This window comes from Leptosomus discolor, chromosome 15 (genome assembly GCF_034619465.1).
Source record: "Leptosomus discolor isolate bLepDis1 chromosome 15, bLepDis1.hap2, whole genome shotgun sequence".
NCBI lineage: Eukaryota > Metazoa > Chordata > Aves > Leptosomiformes > Leptosomidae > Leptosomus > Leptosomus discolor.
In genome coordinates, this window is record NC_141405.1 from 758695 (window position 1) to 777287 (window position 18593).

Sequence of the window (18593 nt, forward strand, 5' to 3'; positions counted from 1 at the left end):
GCAGTCGCTTGCTTTAAAGGGTGCATTGAAAAGGTAGTTCCACCCTCACTTGGAAACAATTGATACATGAAACTCGAGTTTTTATCTTCAAAACATCCCCCTCTGGGGTGTATTTGTTTTCAACCATCCCCTGTTCATCACAGCCAGAGGACGCTGCATCCATTTAATTTGTGGCCAAAATGCACCTTAAGCAATGGAACAAGAGGTGAATCCTGCTCTGAAGTGCTGTGCAATACTTGTGTTTAGTTATTGCAATTCCATAAGAATTAATTATTTCCTTTAGAAAAAAAGTCTTTCCATTAATCCCAACTGTCTCAGCATGACCGTGCTAGTGTCTGGAATTTTCTTTTTGCCCAATTTGCAAGAATATCCACGCATGAATCTAACTGCCCGTTTCTCTAAAAAACAAATCCTAACATAAAATAACGGCAACTGAAGAGAACCACAACACACAAATTAGTTTTACTGACATAGAAGTGATTCCTTCACACACAAGACATTTTTACAGGGATAATGCAAAGGTGTGCAACGTTTTGATGTAATGGTGCAAAGTTTTGATGTAATCGTGCACTAGTCAGAGCACGCGTTAGCTAAACCATGATGTACAATTTTTCAGGTTGGTTTGTATCTAGGAGTTGTTTTTTTTTTCATGTTTTCCATTTAAGAGTCAACTACCCAGGACAACGTTATCTTAAATTGTAAGACTTGCCGAGACACAAGTACTACGTGGGTACGAGGCGCTACCTCGGTGCTACTTGTCAGCAGAGAGGTCAGCGAAGCACCTTGCCACCACCTGGTCACCCGTTCTGCTCTCAGGAAGGAACAAAGACAAACGGCACAGAAACTTCAGCACTTAAAGGGCAAAAGGGTTTACTTTAAAACAAACAAACAAACAGGTTTTCACAGCCTACACAGATTAACACAATGGGACACAATTTTGCCAGGGATTCACATCCTCTTCCACTCGTTCTAGGCAAGGCTGACAGTTACCAATACGATTTATCTGCCTCTCGGAATTAAAGAAGCTGAAAATGCACAAGCTTTTCTTGGCATGTTCAGGTGAACCCTGTAAATAACTGCAAGGTCATGGCACTTGTATCATGCTCTGCAGCTGTAGAGGAAGGGACGTGGACATCAACAATATTTATATCCATTTTTACATGTTGTTTTTAATTATCCTTACAGTAAGCTACCTCTGTGTGGCAGCTGTATGGCTCTAGCCAAACCCAGACATCTAAATGGAGTTACTGACAGTACAACGTCCTATTTCATCTTTTTGATCAAACCATTCCAGTTCTGCAGCTCACAGCAGTGGGATATAAAAATTGTTATTAAGCTTCTATTAAGAAAAAAGCCCCAACGGATCTATATTAAAGACCTCCTATAATAAACAAAGTATTCCTGTATTACATAAAAACATATCCTAAGAAAAAAGTGTTGGGTTTTTTTTTTTTCTTTTGGCATAGTTTCTTTTTAAAACCATTTAGTAAAAATATCCACCAGTGCATCTGCTGCCCTCAGAACTAGACGGCAGGATTTCACAAAACAAGTCCACACAGTTATTTACATTTGCTCTCAGATTGTTCCATTTTCGGTGCCGGATCCGTTAACTGGAGGCTTCACAATCAGTCTCGGCTCTATCAGCGCATCCCAACTTTCAGTTATCTGAAAAGAAAACACAGACAATACTTAGCACCTACAAGCTATACAGGCAGATGCAATTTCTCCTACGTGATGCCTTGTCTAGACTGGAACAGCAGCACTTCTGAACAAAGATCACAGATCCTTCCTGCGATTCATCAGTCACCTTGTAAACCTCAACCTGCCCGACATCCCACATAAGGCAAGGTGCAGGTAAGAGAAACAGCGCCTGAAATGAATAACCTTGTAAGAACTGATATTCTGTCTAGACACGAGAGTGTTTCTTCTAGTAGCCAAACCAAGAAGTTACACAGTTTGATGACTGGTTTTGAATCTAGTTAATTGAATAACATGCAAGGAATGATTCTTATCTTGTAATCACGCACATTCTTGCTGGAAAGGATGGGTTTTGCTTCCATTTATTTTAATCAGATGCACTATTACGGAGGGCATCTCACCGAGATGAACGGAGTCACAGAGCAGGGCGTGTATCAGCTACACAAACTGTGTGACAGGCTTCAAAACAAGACACCCACGTACCTTCGTATCCTGGGGAACAGCGTACTCTATCAGTTCTGCTCCATCCGCAGACTGGTAAACCAGATCGAATTTCCCTGGCTCTTTAGCAACTTAAAACACAAACAAACAACTCCATTAGCTATAAGCAAGAAGGTTTAAATGTTTACCCTACTTGGAAAGCTAGCCAAAACCAGGGCTTTTTTGAGTTGGATGTTTGGGTTCACAATTGTAACCAAAAATCCGAGGTAGACCTGAATGCTGCACACCAACATTACGGTAATTAATATAACTATATGCCTGAAAAAGTTAATCAACAATATGCTGCCTAAATGTGAGAAAAATGCTCATATGATGATGATTCATGAACGCTGGCTTAAATGGCAACCGCAGCATGCACGTTCAGCGTCAGAGACCTTCATAGTTTCGGGTCTCTGAAGGGCACTTCGTCACTGCAGGGGCTCGGTTCCACATCCACTGAGGACAGCAGCTTCACTGACATCGCTGTGATCTCAAATCTTCTCTGCAATTCCATATAATGATTTTGATTTTTTCAGGAAATGAAGCCACAATAGGGATGAGTTACTGACTACTCACACGGACTGGACAAATCTCACCCGTGAGCACCTTCAATACAACTAGCAAGGGTTAGACATTGCCCACTGAAACAGACTTTTTGGGGAGGGAGTGAGGAGGGCAGGGGTGCGTTGAGAAGGGACCCAAGGAAACTGGAAATACTCCTGAAACGTGACGTGTGCGGACTAGCTGTTTTTCAAGTGATGCACGTGACAACAAGCATTTGGTGCCCCAGGGTACGTACATTGTGCTGGTGATGCTGAAAGGATCTCAAGCTCGATCTGTTTTTTATCAGCGTTCCAACTGATTATTTTTCCCTCCTTCACAAAGCAACAAGAAAAGAATCAGGTAAGACATACTTCAGCACTGGATAACTACACCGTATTTACAACCATCACAGTCAAAAAAACCTGGCAGGCATACATACTTCCCACACTTCCTCTATATCTATGTATAAAATCTGCAAAGTATTAAAGCCCAGCGATCTGCAGTTCCTGGCATCAGCAAACCAAAGTTATTCACTGTCACCATCTTTGCAGTTTAAATCAGACCCTACCCGAAAACTAAGTTACCTGAGGTAGCGACAAAATTTTACTTGCATCAGTTTCAAGAATTTGCCTGGACTTTGAACAGCAGGAGACTTGAATACAGCTGCATTGTCATCTCTAAAATACTAATGATCATTAATGAGGCTTGCAGGTTTTTTTAAATAACGGCTACACCTTTCAAATTTTAAATTAGTTTTCATTTTTACTGCTGCACAGGAATAGCCTGCGGAGTCAACTGGATGAGAAGAAAAACACTGCACAACCTCATGTAAGCCTTACCTAGTTTTGTGAGTGAATTAAGGGAGGAAAGATAAACAGTACCTTGTAGTCTGAAACTTCAGGACTGTAATTTTCAGTTAGTTCCAAGCGCTGTTGAAAGAAATTTAAATAACAAATCACAACTTTTCCTGATCCTTGATGGTGCCACCTATACCCAGACACAGTTTCTTCAGCAAGAGGAAAGTGCAAGAACCATGTCTCCCACCCCCAGATCCTGATGCCAATCACAGTCCCAGGGAGTCTTCCAGGACTCGCTGCTCCACAGGGTTTACGTTCAGGTCAGGCTGTGAGAGGAGATCAAGGAGATGGATCCTAGTCTCCTCAACGGCAGTGATTTAATTTTCATTTACTTTTTTATTTTGCACTGAAGTGTAATTATTTGTATGGCAAGATTTGCCATGATATTGTAGAAACACTATAGAGAGAAACAACAACGTTGAGATTTTTTTTTTCTTTTTATAGCATCTAATTTTAATGCTGACTTTCCTTGCCTGTTGGAAAGGGAGGGGTAACATGCTTCTTTCTGGATTCTTACTTGAACATAAACCTTGAAAATATGCCCACAGTAGAGAGAGACTTTGTGAAGGTGCAACCAGAAAATTCTGTTATTTGTGACCTGACCTGTGGGCTAAGAGAGCCATTGTACAAATGCGCATGGAAATTCACACTGCAACGACAGCAGAGACATTTGTTTGTTTGTGTTACACAAATACAGGCAGTCTAAAGAAATGCATTTAACTCACGCACATGCCTCAAACCTTTGTAAAAATCAAAGTCAGACTTTACAACAAAAGAATTTTTTAGAGCCAACAACAGAAACGACAACAGTTGCTGTTGTATGGGAAATGAATTAGACTGCAAGAGGAGCGAACGCTTTCAGAGACACTTACAAACATTTGCTTAAGTTTAAACCAGAATTTTTAAAGAAGAACAAATAAGTAGGATGAAGACCGCTTCCTAACTCTTACACTTCTAGGGTCATGGTCCCAGAACAAGGTAAGATCAAGTTCTTCAGTGTAAGCTCTTCACTGTCGGGACTACCCCACCTGTGTCCTGCAAGACTTACCAAGTGGCCCCAACGAAACAGTTTTAGCCCACTAACATCCAGTGTTTCACAAGGTCTTTACCTTAAAGGCGATCCTTTCTCCCACTTGTGGCGGAGCAGCTAGAAGAGGTAACACACTATAGTCTCTCTTGGGGACCTCCACAGGATTCTGTGAAACGGTAAAGCCACTGATTTGGTTACTGCATTAATACAAACAGAAGACAATGTTTATGCTGTATGGATTGTAAGAAGTTTCGAGAAGAGCAAGGAACGTATCCCAGTGCTTTGTTCTGAGATATAGAATACAATCACTTAGATGTTGTTTCGTAAACACTTCCTCAGGCTGCTAAACGGAGATACAGTAAATAACACCCGATCTCCTAAGTTAAGATCAACCTTTATCCTACTAATCTTGTTCGGCTTTTACGAATTAGTCTCATTTTATACACTGTTTATATGGTCAAAGCTGCAAGAGAAAGGTGACCTATGACTGCGTAAGTCACTCACCTGGACAAGGACAGAAGTGTTTGTCGCAGCTTCATTTAACTGCCTCTGTTTCTGGCCTTCACTGCCGTAGTTATAGAAGAAGCCAGGGTTTGGTCCTCTCCCATGGCCTTGGCCCCTCATCATCCCACGAAACCCACAGCCCCTAGGTCCTCTCCAGAAGTTATCCTCTCCTGCTCCACGTCCCCTTCCACGACCTGGGCTGGCAAGTGGTGCTTGAACTCTGCTTGGCAACTGTTTAATACAATTTCTTACTATGGAATTACTCAGTCCAGCATTTGCTGCAGGTTTTTTAATAACAAGCATTTCCGAATCTGAACTATCAGACTCTGAAGAGGAGGTCTTTGCTTTGGGAGCCTTGGCGGTACTGTTTTTTCCAGCTGCCACGTCGTTAGGCCGAGACTTTTCCTTTGCAGTACTGTCTTGTGCTGTTCCCACTTCCTCATCCTCTGTACTTGAGTCCGAATCTGAACTAGAGGACTGGGATTTTTTAGCATTTTTACTAACTGCAGCCTTAGTGGAATTTTCAGCTTTAGACTTTACAGTCTCTTTACTAGAAACAACAGTTTTCACATCAGAATTTGCAGCAGCTTGGGATTTGCCTTTGGAAAGTGTTGCCACCACAGGTTTATGGGAAGATTTATTTTGCTTTACGTTTAATTCACTGCTGTCACTGTTAGATGATGTGCTAGAGGAATCTGAAGATCCCACCCTCTTTTTTCTGGACTGTGTTGTGGTATTTTTGGTGTTATTTTTACCAGAATTTAGCAAAAAGCTCTTGTTTGCCTGTTCTAAAGCCATCTTTGCTCCTGCGGCCTTTGTCTGCTTTTCATCCTTCTTTTTTGTTGCCAACTGTTTCTCCCTCTCCATTTTTTTACGCTTTTTAGATTGGTCAGTAGAGCTCTCTTCCTTACCTTCTGTGAGTCTATTTCTTCCACTAACTTCTTCCTTTCTTTTTCTTTTCTTGTTCCTTTTTTGAGAGTCCCAAATATCTACAGAGGTGTCTTCCCTACAAGGGGGATACTCAGGATTATGTTTATTCTTTTTTTTTTCCCTTCTATGCCTGTCTTCTTCATTCTTAGAGAATTCTTCCTCTTCATGCTTTTGTCGACCTTTTTTTTGGTCTTTTGGTGTATAAGAGAAGCCATCACCAATCTCTTCATAATCACCTGCAACTATCTCTTCCAATTTTACTCTGACAAGAAAACAAACAAAAGCCAGTGTTCAGCATCATTAACACCTTTTCCCCACGTGTTGGCAGCTCAGGCGAGGCTGATTTTTGGGCGCAAGGATGCACCACCCGTTAACGGCCCGGTTCAGAAGGCAGCTCCAGAGCAGGGCTGCCATCCCCAGCCACCCGTTAACGGCCCGGTTCAGAAGGCAGCTCCAGAGCAGGGCTGCTATCCCAGCCACGGCCCACGGCCCGAGCCCTCACCCGGGAGAGCGGGCGGTGCCAGGTCTCTTTACCGAGGCCGGCTCAGGCAGGGCGGGTCGCCAGGGGAGGGAGGCAGCGCTCCCTTCCCACACCCGAGGGGACTCCCAACCCCTTGGCTCTTTCCAGCCCCTTTCAGACATCCCGGGGTTTCTGAGGCACCGGCGGCTTCGGTGACAGGCACCCGCCGGCGCCCGCTCCACCCGCCCCCCCCAGGGCGACAGGCAGCGGCGGGAAGGGCCCGAGGGCGCCTCTCCGGTTCCCCGGGGAGGGCCTAGCCCGTGTCCCAGGCCTGCTAGGGACCGTTCCGCCCCCGCCCCAGTGCCGCGGAGCCCCTCTGCCGTACCGGAGCGAGTCGTTGTCCCGCACAAGGCGGGCGCTCTCGGTGGGGGGCAGCAGCGCCCCCTCCAGGAAGAGGCTGAGGCGGGCCCGCCGGCTGAAGCCGAACCTGTGGCGGATGAGGCTGACGAGGTCGGTGACGAGGCGGACCTGGCTGGGCTCCAGCAGCAGCCAGCACAGCGCGCAGCCCGGGCTGCCCGGCGGCGGGTAGTCGAAGAGCAGCCGCAGCCGCACCGGGCCGCCACCGGCCGCCGCCATCTTGGAGGAGAAGGAGGCCGGTGCAGAGGCGGGGCGGGGGGGCGGGGCGGTGAGAGAGGGCAACGGCGCCGCGCGTGGGACAAAAAGGCCGCGCCCCCCTGAGGGCGGGGTCGGGCTGGTCCGGTCCGGTGCCTGCGCACGTGACAGCGCGGACGGCGGGAGCTGCCGGCGGGATGAGGCCGCTCCGCGCCGCGGCGGGGCTGTCGCTGCTGCTGCTGGCGGCAGGTACGGGGCTGCGGGGCGGGGCGGGACGGGGGGTTCTGCTCTGCCCCGGGCAGCGCCGGAGTGACGGCCTCCGGGCACGGTACGTCCCGTCCCGTCCCGCTGCCGGGCAGGGCCTGGGCTGAGCCGCGGGAGGTTTCTGGGCATCGCTGCGGCCGCCGCGCCGGGGGTGGCAGCCGGGCGGGAGCCCCGGTGGGAGCCCCGGCGGGAGCAGGTCGAGCTCGGGGCGGGCCCGTGCGCCGTCCCGCGCGGCCCCAGGCGGGGCTGTCGCCGTGTCTCCGCCGGGGACTCCCGTGACCTTGGGAGCCGTCTCCTGCCACCCCGGCTGACTGGGGTCTGCGCTCCCCGGAGCCCCAGAGAGGCCTTTTGGAGCAGAAACGTGGGAATTGAGGTCCCGGTTGATTCACCTGGGTAAAACTGGGTGGGAGAGGCTCCCCACAAACCAGGGCAGTGCTTCTCATCGCTGTTTTACCTGAGTTGTCATTTGTCCTTCCTGAAAAGGACCCCCAGACCCCCTTCCGTTCCGTTCCTTGGCAGCTGCGAAGGACGATGCAGAAGCCCTGTGCGCCAGTGTGCCTGTAAATGTGGGATTATCGCGGTGCGGACACTGGCTGGCCGGAGCGCAGGTCCCTGGCTGTGGTGTTTTACCCATGAGACCCTTTGGGTCAGGGGGTGGAAGGAGCAAAACAGCCGTATCGGGGTGTCACCGCTGTTGCAGCGAGGGCTGGTCAAGAAAGCGTGATGTTGTCCACTCCGATACCATCTGCTCAGCGCTGTGTCCTGTGGATCAGCAAAGACTGGGCGCTGTGGCTTGAAAAAGCCTTATTGCTGCTTCTCCGGCAGACAGCTGCTTTGGGTCACGGCCGAGAAGATTAAGGGATGGAGTTTCAAAGGTCTGTTTCTGGGAAGGTGTCTGTGTCCTAGATGGAGAACAGACTGAGTGCTTAAGTTGACAAGACTTTACTGTCTTAATTGAGTTTAGAAGTGACCCCTCTGTCTCTCCCGCATTTAGTCTCCTTGGGGACTGTAAAATGATTTGGTCTTCCCAGAGACTGAGATCAAAGTGTTGGATCCCTGAAGGAGCCCTGGTGCTGCTGAAGCTGGTGTGAGTTATTCCAGCGTGTCTAGTGGGGCTGTGTTTTCAGCCCAGGCCCTGAAAAGACTTTAAATGTTTCCCTGATAGAAAAAAATTATCCTAGCTATTGGGCTGCCATTTCAGCTGCAGCTGTAACGTCAGACGCTGATAAGTGAGCACTTAATCACACAATTAACTTCATTCATTGACGGTAACTCAGCTGTGTGGGTGTAAGCATAGGCAGGTTTCTTACAGTAATTTTTTTTAATGGAAGCACTTCTAATTATCACACCCAAGACTGAAATGTAATGTTTTGGAACAAATTGGTGGAAAGCTCAAAGCCGAGCGTTTTTACGTAGCTGATTTTTATTTTTATTCCTCCCCCAAGGCGTAGTTCTGAGGCAACCCGAAGAGCCCAAAGAGTTGTGGGGATATGTGCAAGTTCGAAGTAAGGCCCACATGTTCTGGTGGCTCTACTATGCGAATAACCCAACCAAAGACTTCACAGAATTACCTCTCATCTTGTGGCTTCAGGTAAGGTCTGGTGAAAGACACCTAAACGGCAATTCTTTCCATCTGTGCCTCGTCCAGTCTGATACCTGTCTTGCAGCTCTACAGAAATAGGATTCAAAATCCGATTCTGAATGTTTCACCTTGTGAAAGAGGTATTCGAGTTAGGAAGAAATAATGAAAATACAGTTCTGCAATTGTGGGGTGTCCTCAACTGCTCACCTTCCATCAAGTTAAATCCCAGAAGTACATGTTCTTGTCTTTTATACAACAGTAGTGGTTTTTGTGCAAGATGCTATAATGTACGTTGTAGCGTCACAACCCCTTTCCTGAAGAGCTTACAGTCTAAACAATGTTCAGAGAGAGGGAGCAGATAAAGTAATCAGAGATATGGGAAGATTTCCAAATGGAAACAAGTAAGAGAGACTTAATTGTTTAGAGATTGGTCACATTCAATCACAGTTTGATAAAAGGCAGTGGCGGTGTGCTCCACCTTCACCTCCAGCAGTACATTTCAGAAGTTAATGTTGAATATAATCACTTGATGATTTGATCTTTTTCTTTCTGGGTTATTTCCTCAGGGTGAAATGCACACCCTGTACATGCTGATAAAACTAATGACTTGTGAACTTCTGTAGATAGCTAACTTTAGCATTCGGTGTCAAGGGAATAAGGGGAAGGGTTTTCAAACTGCACCCACGTAGCATGCAAGTCATTAGATTCTTTCACAAGTGGGTGATTGCTTCTCTGTTTAAATTCTTGCTTTCAGAAATGGTGTATTTATACATACCAAAAGGCGATGAGGAAGAGGGCCTGTTTTGCAAATTAGCATGTAGTGCAAAAGCCATTTTAAAAAAAAAAATTACAATCTGTCATCTTACTGGCTTGCTTTTATTATTTTTCTCCTATCTGTCATATCCATACCACGCTGCCTTTTAACTTATTTGTCATTTGGTATTTCCCTACAGGGAGGTCCAGGAGCTTCAGGCTGTGGATTTGGGAACTTTGAAGAGATTGGCCCATTAGACAAAGAAATGAAACCAAGAAATACAACCTGGGTACAGTAGGGAGTTCAGCTTCTAATTACTGATTGCAAATATTTGCTGCTTGTGTAAGCAGATGATTGCTGTGCAAAAATGCATAGAACAGTTTTAATTTAAAGTTCAGTGGAACCATAATATTTCATCTTAAAATAGTGCTGTTAATAAATTGGCTTATAGGAAAAGCCTTGTTAAGAACTGAAGAATAGACCTATTAATTTGATTTGATTGAATATGTCTGGGCTTCTGTGAATTTGTGAATTGCAGATGTCTGGGTAACTGAGAGCAGGGCAAGTCCAGAAAGATGTTATTTCAGATCGTAGCTTCATTGCGTACAGTCACAGAGGGTTTTCTGGATGGCTGGCAACGTACAACCAATGGCTCATGGTTGCAAGTCCAGCGTGGCCTTCAGGGGAAAACAAATTACAGCTGCCTGTGAAGATGGAAGTTCATTCAACGCAATGTATTTGTGCTCTGAGCTACCAATAGTCTTAACTACTGCAGGGTTCCCTAGACCATATGAGTGATCTGCCCTTGGATCACTGGGATTTTTTTGGTGCTTTTCTTGTTGCAGACTGAGCGAATTGAAAGACCTTATGTTGTATCTCTTTATTTGTGAGCCTTGCTGCTTTGAGCCATGCTACATGCACAGATAGCTATCTGTGCGCTGATCTGCTGCTTTTATTTGTACACGTGTAACTCTACAACTATAGTGTTTGCTGTAGCAATTTTGCAGAAGCCCAGCAATCTAAAAGAAAAACCCTCTTATTTTACATTCTGACAGACAAGTCTCACCTGTACCATTCTCTCTTTTGGATTTGCATCTTATTTTTCTGCAAGTTCTTTCAGGGCCAGAGATTTCCTGGCTCAGTTAATAATTTTTGCCACGAAAACTAAGGATTTGGCTGAGGTTTCACCTTCTTTCTGCTTGTACAGTTGCAGGCAGCCAGTATCTTGTTTGTCGATAATCCTGTGGGCACCGGATTCAGTTATGTGGATGACTGTAGCTTATTTGCCAAAAACCTTACTGCAGTAGTTTCAGATATGATGGTTTTTCTTGGAGAATTCTTCACATGTAGAACAGAATTTCAGGTAAGTGAATAAAATTTTTTTTTGTATTTTTTGTATTTTGTATTTTTCTTTGATTTTAAACAGGTCTCAAAAAGAATTAGTGATCAGACTTCCAGATGGGCAGTGTTTCTTACTAGGTAGCCCGCATTTGATGGGAGTCAGTGCAGGTATAACCACTGCCTGTTATTTCCCACAATTCAGAAGTCGTATCTTGAATTTGGTGCTAGTTAGATAAGCAGTGGGGTGGATTATTGTCTATCGTGTCATCAGAGAAGCATGTAGGATCATGGCTGTTTCTAGTTCCAACGTGCTGAAGTGCCTGCTTCAAAACTTCCTCCCGTAATTGCACCAGGACGTTACAGGAATCTTATCTGCCGCTTAGAATCGGAAAAATACCCAGTGTTTGATAGTGAGCTGTGAACAGCCAGTGCCTGGGGTCTGTGGGATGTGGGAGACGGTTGCAGGCATCTTCTTTCCTCTGCCCAACGGGTTCATTGTGTGGCTTCTCTCTCTCCAGACCATCCCATTCTACATCTTTTCTGAATCTTATGGAGGTAAAATGGCTGCCGGCATTGCTTTAGAGCTGCATAAGGTAAGTTGTTGGAGGATGTCGTTCACTTTACGCTTTAAAACATGGTGGTCTGCAAGTACTTATATTTCCTGTCCCTGTTGGCCTAATTCAGACTGCTACTTATTTTTTTCAGTTAAAGAAATCTGGTTATAGAGTCATGAATATCTAACTAAAAGTTGATTTTTATTTTTTTGTTGGTTTTTGATTTTCCTCTTATTCACCAAGGCTGTTCAAAAAGGGACCATAAAGTGCAATTTTATGGGGACCGCTCTTGGAGACTCATGGATTTCTCCTTTGGGTATGTATAAAATCCTCAGAATGTGGGTGGTTTGTTGTTATTGTTTTGTTTTGTTGGCGTTTTTTTTATCACTCCATGGATATTTAGAGTCAAAAATGCCATCTCTGCCTTAAGTGAAATAAACCTCTAGTGAGTCTGGTAAATGAAAAAGAAATATTTCAATATTGCAAGCTGTGATTGAAGAATCTACCTTTAGAATGTATCTGGATTATGAACAGTTAGAGAGCAAAGTCTGTGAGGAGCATACTTGCATTTGAAGTGGGGTGGTGGTGAAATATCCCCACATATCTCTACAGCCTCTGAGGTGTTTTGGTAAGAGTACTGCACGTACAATGTGGCCACCAAATGATTCACGGGGCTGCAACTGAGATTTTCTTTCTTTTCACAAGACGACCTTGTGCTGAGGAACCGATGTGCTCACAGAAGTAGAAGAAATAGGGTGTGTGTCCGGTGGAGGACAAAAAGCAAATGAAAGGACTCTTGGTCCTTCAGTCAGAGTTGTAAGGGCAGGCTTCACAGATTCCCTGTAGCATGGGACAGTGTCAAGGAAACTCCTGTCTGTCTCCTCTCAGCTGATCCTTGAGACCTTATAAACAAACTTGGTATAAACCAGATTTGTTTTACAACTAGATATTTTTCCCCTGTAACTTTTGCAAACAGATCATTTTAGACAATGAACTCTCCCCATGTTCTAGCAATGTGCTGCAGTGTTGGGATGAGAACATTTTGGTAAGAACATGTCTGTTGCTTTAAGTAAATTTCACTGTTTAGCGAGTTAACGACCTTGCAGTGCTTTTATTGGTTCTCAGGATTTGTAAAGAACCTGCTCTGTGGTACGTAACCTTTGGGCTAAACTGAGCTGACAGTACATTTTTACTGGTTAATTAATCTCCATATATTTTTGTCACAGTCATTCTTGCTACAATAAAGGAAAAGTAAAGGAAATTGTTTGTCAAAAACTTAGATGTTTGAAATCTGTTCTGTTTCTTTAGACTCTGTGCTGTCTTGGGGACCCTACCTTTACAGCACTGTAAGTACCTTCTTAAACTCTCAGTCCTCACCTGATGACTTGTGCAGCCATACAGTATAAAGGGATGTTGATTTTTAAGATTAGCTCTTAGCTGGAATAAAACCTCAAATGCATGGAGACTGTTAGCAAGAAATGAATGTGAAATTATAATTAAAGTTGTCCTCCTTTGTGTTTATCTTCCAGTCTCTCCTTGATGATAATGGTCTAGCAGAGGTGACTGCTGTTGCCAAAGAAATAATGGATGCAATAAATAAAAATCAATATGGGCTGGCCACTGAGCTCTGGGGCAAGGCTGAAGGTGTCATTGAAGAGGTGAGATCTTCTTTGACCAGCACTGGTGACTAACTGGTGCCTGGGGAGGCACACAGTTTGAAGTTATGCTTTCTGTGAGCACTGGGTTGGCATGAGTGCTCCCACCCCATGCCCAGTCACTTTTGCCAGGATTTGTTTTATCCCCGTGCTGGTGTAAAAGAGCTGTTTGTTTGCTGTGCACCACTGTGACTGTAAGATGCAGTGGGCAGGGCAGCCTGCGTGGGCTCGCAGTATCACATCAAGGTTTCAAAATGGCACATCACTTAAATAGATGCTTAATTTTTAGCACACAACCAGTCCCGTTGATTTCTATAGAACCCAGTTTCAACTTAAATGAGTTATGGCTCCTTGAAAGCTTTGTTTTGAATATTGAAAACTGCATCCAGCAAGACACAAATTTCAAGTTAAGCACAGGTCTGTATTTAAAGGACTACAATAGGTGCACAGGGTGGAAAGGAACCTCAAGTTAGGTCTTGTTACTTAGCAAGTTCCAGCTTAAAAGACAGGTAAAGTTTTGCTCTTGTTTTTCCTGTTGAAGGGTTCCTCCAAAATCTTGTTCTTTCTTGTGTTTCTGTTTTAGTACAAGTAAGGCTCTGGATTCTTTAAATGGAGAGACTAATCTGGAGTTGCTTCCTTTTCTCAGTCTTTTTTGTTTTGTTTCATTTCTGACTGTGCCTTGTACGTAGTTGGTTTCACTTCTTACTGTTTGGAAGGAACTTGCGGTTCCCATTTTGCCTTTCTGTTCAAGTCTGCTTGTCTTCTCCTCCCAGTTGTGATACTGCTGTCAGGTTGCAGGTGCTTCAGTTCTTCTAGGGTTGCTGTTGTGAGCTGATTTCTGACCTATGCATCAGAACTTTAAATATTCAAAAATTGTATAAAGTAGAGCTTCAGGAATCTCGAGTAGCTTCTCTAATGGCAACACTGATCACAGTTTTCCTTTGGATGCAGGCTGTCTGCTGTCTGCATCAGAGCTGCCATTCTACAATTCTTGGATGCATCCAGATGTCATCAGTTCCAAGAGGCGTGGCTGATACCTATCACCATGTTCCTGAGGAAGCATTTCAGATTTTGAAGGGTGGTAGGTTGGGAGGATGTTGAGCAAGAGGCAGCATCAGGCTAGGCTAGATCTAGCGGAGGAGACTGCATCTGAAAGCATCATCTGGCATTGCAGCTCTCTGTAATGAGTAATTAGAATCCGCAGTCATTTGCAGGGTGTAGGGCTTCCTGTAGCTTCACATCTATTTCAGAGCAGTAAATAGCATCTCTGGCACAAACTATGTGAGAACAATACAGACTTGAGAAAACTTTTCTCTGCTTCTGAAAGCAAATCTAGAACCAAAGTTTTCCCATAAATACCTTCCTGACATGTAGGTGAGTGGCAGGTCACAGGGTCCTTTATTTAGGATTTACTTACCTCTTTTTTTCAGAAGAGAGTCTATTCCTCATATCTGAGAAGTGTTTTTGTTAGTGTTACTGAAATTATCTTGTGTTTTCAGAACACAGACAATGTGAACTTTTATAACATCATGACTAAGGAGGTTCCAGAAATGAAATCAAATGAACAAGAAAATCTCCATCTCAGTAAGTTGTATTTAAGTACCTGAGCTTCTTAGGCCCTATGTTTGCATTTGTGTACCTTCAGCTCTGATAGTGGGAACAGCCTCAATTTAGCACAGCCTTAAAATGGGGCTGTCAGATCCAAAGGATATTGATATTCTCCTGAGCAGAACTTGTTTGCTCTTACATAAATAGGGTTAAATAGGAATGTGGAACAACCCTTCTGTAGATTACACCTCCACCTATACATCCTGCGCAAATTACGCCAAGGAAGTAGTCAGTATAATTGTGACACAGTTTTATGACCTCTAAGTTACTTCCTCTTAATGTCTTTCATTTCTGTCTTCAAGTTAGGACACAGAAATGTCTCATCAATATAAACAGTCTGATTAAACTCTTTTGCTCCATGATGTTTATGCATCAATGTGAAAAACACATGTATAGAATTTCTTTCAAGCTCCTTATCTCTTTCTGTTGGCTTCAGCAAGGAAGGTGAATGGCACAGCTAAGGCCCAAAAGTAAAGCACTGCAGCGCGAAAATAGCTGGTCGGTTGAGGAGAAGAAATTGTGTCTATACCAAGTGGCTAAAGCAGAAGCTGGTCCCCTTAAAAAGTGCTGTATTAGCCAAAAGAGAAATGGATGGTTGGGTTCTTCCCATATCATCCCCTGACCTAAATAAGGGTTGATTTCAGTGGTTTCTAGTAAAAGTAAGCAATTCTCTCTCTGTGGTGTAATATTTTCATTAGAAAAGAGTTTGTTGGCCATGACTGAAAATTGAGGATGACTGTCTTAAATGTGCCACTAATCAAAGTGTGTTCTCTTTTCCAGTAGGACTTTACCAACGCCATGTCAAAAATATGCATAAAGACAGTCTAAATGAATTGATGAATGGACCCATCAGAAAGAAGCTAAAAATTATTCCTGACTGTGTGAAGTGGGGAGGTACTTGCCTGTTTGCTCATGTGTGTCTGAGTCGATTATTGCTGTTTACAGTATTGCAGTCTGTAGGAAGATACTTTACTGTAGTAAGCAGTCACATTAAATTGTCATTGTCCTTGGGCCTAAGAAGAGGACTTATTCTCAGAAATTAACATGTAATGGGGCAGGCCAGCGGGAGCAGATGTGGTTCTGGTTCTAATTCTGCTGCTTGTATCTATCTTCAGCCAAGCACCTAAAAATACAGGGGAGGAAGATGATCTTCCAGATCTCAGCAGCTGGTTTCTGTCTTTCATGTAGTCTTGCTGAAATTCCTGTCAGGTTTTCTCTGCCAGAAATCTGGTATCATGTAATGCTGTGTGGTGTGGAGGAGAGGGCGTAAAACAGAAAGGAAGTCTTAAAGGACCGATGCCAGCACCTTGTATGTGTATAATAGAAGCCAGCAGCTACAGTGCTGTCTGGGAGCTCCGGTGGGAGTATGGCTGCTTTCTGGTGCTCTTTAGTTCCTCAAACTGATAAATCACTGCTGCTGCTTTGGGCTAGGACTGTTTTTTATGCAGCCATGAACTGCATTTCAGAACCCTTAACCCGTTGCTTCTGTCCCAGCTTGGGGATGACATTCTTCATCAATTAAAATTCGTTGTCTTTCTGGTTTCAACCAGGTCAGTCCAGAGATGTCTTTAAGAACATGGCTGAGGACTTCATGAAACCTGTCATTGATATTGTTGATCAGCTTTTGGCAGCCAACGTCAATGTTACAGTCTATAACGGGCAGCTGGATCTCATTGTTGACACCATGGGTAAGGGACTTCTTGACTAGGGTTGGGAACAGATCATGTGACGAGTAGAACGTGAAGTTGCCAGTAATGTTGGTACCTGGATATCTCCAGTCTTCTGTTCAAATCTCCTGACTGGCAACACTTAAATACTACAGTTGTAAATGATCAGCTCTTACTATGTTTGGTTTACATCCTTCTGAGAGAGGCAATTCCTTTACCTCCATTATACTGTTGAGAAATGGATCTGCAACATCAATAATTGCTTGTTTCAGTGAAGCCCATAAGTAAGCAGATAGCTAATAATTCACTTAATTCTTCTGGATAGACACACATATATATGTATATATTCATTCATAAATGAGGATAGATGAATAAATATATGGAGATTATCCTCTCTTCTTCTGCTGTGCTTTGAAGATCCTGTTCTCTGGGGCAAAGGCCGTATCGTGCTACAGATTTGTGCCCAACACAGGTCAGCCTTCACTGAGCGGCCTGCAGCAGAGAGCGTGGTGCCGGGTGAGATGGAACAAGGGTGATGGTAATTAATCGGGCAGGGTGCAGTTGGAGAGCGATCACACCTGCTGTTCAGTAATATGTGTAGGCTCCTGCATGTCTTGGCCACTCCAGGGCTTTGTTTGTCCCTTGCTGCTTGCAAGGTGCAGCCTTGATCAAGTGGCAGTTTGGGAGCCAGGCCAAGTGTTGCTGAAACACCTCATGCTGTGAGACTGCCGTGCTCTCTTCCATTCAGCTTCTCTTATCGATAGAAATAATCTGCAGTCACAGACTGCGCAAACATCTTCCTATGTTGTGAAAGGCTTTATCCTTTGGCTGTCTCTGCCCACTTAAATATTCAGATGCCCTTCATGAACAACTTAGCAATCTATAAATCAGGAAACGGAGTATTTAGGCTGTCAAAACAGATTAGCAGCTAGTGGTGCTCCAGTTTATCACGTTTTGAGCTAAAACGGAGCTGCAGTTAACATGTAAATTCGTGCAGTAGTTCAGAGGTAGGCTAAAGCTTTGTCCCCCTTGGTGTCCTGGAATTGGTCTTTTTGCTGTCTTGACCTCCACCTTTTGTAGCAGGCACTTGTAAACGGAAAACCTTTCCAGGTTTTTCTTGATGAGTGATTGTAGCAAACAGAGAGGCAGCGTCTCTTCTGATTTCCAAGAGGGAGACTTGGTGTGGCTGATCCTTCTCCATGGCAGGACATTCAAGGTGTTTGAGGAGTAAAGGAAAATATATCAGAATTGCTAGAGCTGCAGAGCCTCTAAAAGGCACGTGTTCAACTTGTGCATTCATAAGTCCATTTCACATATATCTTTGCTGTTTGCTTTTTCCCTTCTCCCACCATTAATTTGTTTCAGCTTGTCCTGAACACAGCTTTGGTCATTTTCCTAAGCACAGCCAAATTGTTTTTAGAATCTGGGCACACAGACTTTCCACTAACTATGCTGTATTGGTATCTGGTACAGTGGGCACCCAGCTGAACAGGGACTCCGAAGTTGCTATGTCAGTATCAGTAATCAAGCACATCTCTTATCTCTGACAGGCCAGGAGGCATGGATCCGAAAACTGAAATGGCCTAATTTGGACCAGTTCAGCCAGCAAAGGTGGAAGGCGCTTTATGTGTCTCCAGAATCCACTGAGACAGCTGCTTTCCACAAGGCCTATGAGAACTTTGCTTTCTTCTGGATTCTTAAGGCTGGGCACATGGTAAATAATATACTTTTTGGGGTGGGATGCACCATTATCAGTAAGAAAACTGAAGATGCGTTTATGTTTGCTGTGTGCTTCCTTATAGCAGCTGCTTACCGTGTGCTCTATCTCTGTGCTAGGTACCGTCTGATCAAGGAGAGATGGCCCTGAGAATGGTCAGGATGGTGACCCAACAGCAGCACTAGGGAAGGGGAGGCCAGCTGGTATGGCTTCCTGCCGAACGTCGGTGCTCTTGCAGATGGGAGTCCAGAATGATGAGCCACAGGAGGAACAACGGCTATTTGGACCCACAGCCTCTCTGAGCTTGCTGATAATGTGTGCAAGCACTTCAGCAAAG

The 18593-nt window shown here is 44.5% G+C and overlaps 2 protein-coding genes across 2 annotated transcripts; one reads left to right on the forward strand and one right to left on the reverse strand.

Moving 5' to 3' along the window:
• Positions 1-864: 864 nt before the first annotated feature.
• Positions 865-7138, reverse strand: COIL (coilin). The gene is made up of 7 exons (XM_086473630.1): positions 6888-7138; positions 5113-6304; positions 4688-4774; positions 3603-3650; positions 2978-3053; positions 2182-2270; positions 865-1665 (listed from the first exon to the last, which is right to left on the reverse strand). The coding sequence occupies exons 1-7, from the start codon at positions 7136-7138 to the stop codon at positions 1576-1578; spliced, it is 1833 nt and encodes a 610-aa protein (XP_086329756.1). The 3' UTR covers positions 865-1575.
• A 173-nt stretch (positions 7139-7311) lies between these two features.
• On the forward strand, positions 7312-18447 carry SCPEP1 (serine carboxypeptidase 1). Its single transcript, XM_086473656.1, has 13 exons — positions 7312-7363; positions 8824-8969; positions 9914-10003; positions 10922-11077; positions 11574-11648; positions 11853-11925; positions 12918-12955; positions 13139-13267; positions 14764-14848; positions 15653-15766; positions 16423-16560; positions 18090-18253; positions 18376-18447. The coding sequence occupies exons 1-13, from the start codon at positions 7312-7314 to the stop codon at positions 18439-18441; spliced, it is 1326 nt and encodes a 441-aa protein (XP_086329782.1). The 3' UTR covers positions 18442-18447.
• Positions 18448-18593: the final 146 nt, after the last annotated feature.

Coding starts and splice junctions, on each gene's coding strand:
- SCPEP1 (XM_086473656.1), top strand. CDS start 7,312: ATGAGGCCGCTCCGCGCCGCGGCGGGGCTGTCGCTGCTGCTGCTGGCG. Junction 7,364..8,823: donor GCTGCTGCTGCTGGCGGCAG/GTACGGGGCTGC, acceptor TCCTCCCCCAAG/GCGTAGTTCTGAGGCAACCC. Junction 16,561..18,089: donor TCTCATTGTTGACACCATGG/GTAAGGGACTTC, acceptor TATCTCTGACAG/GCCAGGAGGCATGGATCCGA.
- COIL (XM_086473630.1), bottom strand. CDS start 7,138: ATGGCGGCGGCCGGTGGCGGCCCGGTGCGGCTGCGGCTGCTCTTCGAC. Junction 4,775..5,112: donor ACACTTCTGTCCTTGTCCAG/GTGAGTGACTTA, acceptor ACCGTTTCACAG/AATCCTGTGGAGGTCCCCAA. Junction 2,271..2,977: donor TTCAGCATCACCAGCACAAT/GTACGTACCCTG, acceptor TTGTGTTTTAAG/TTGCTAAAGAGCCAGGGAAA.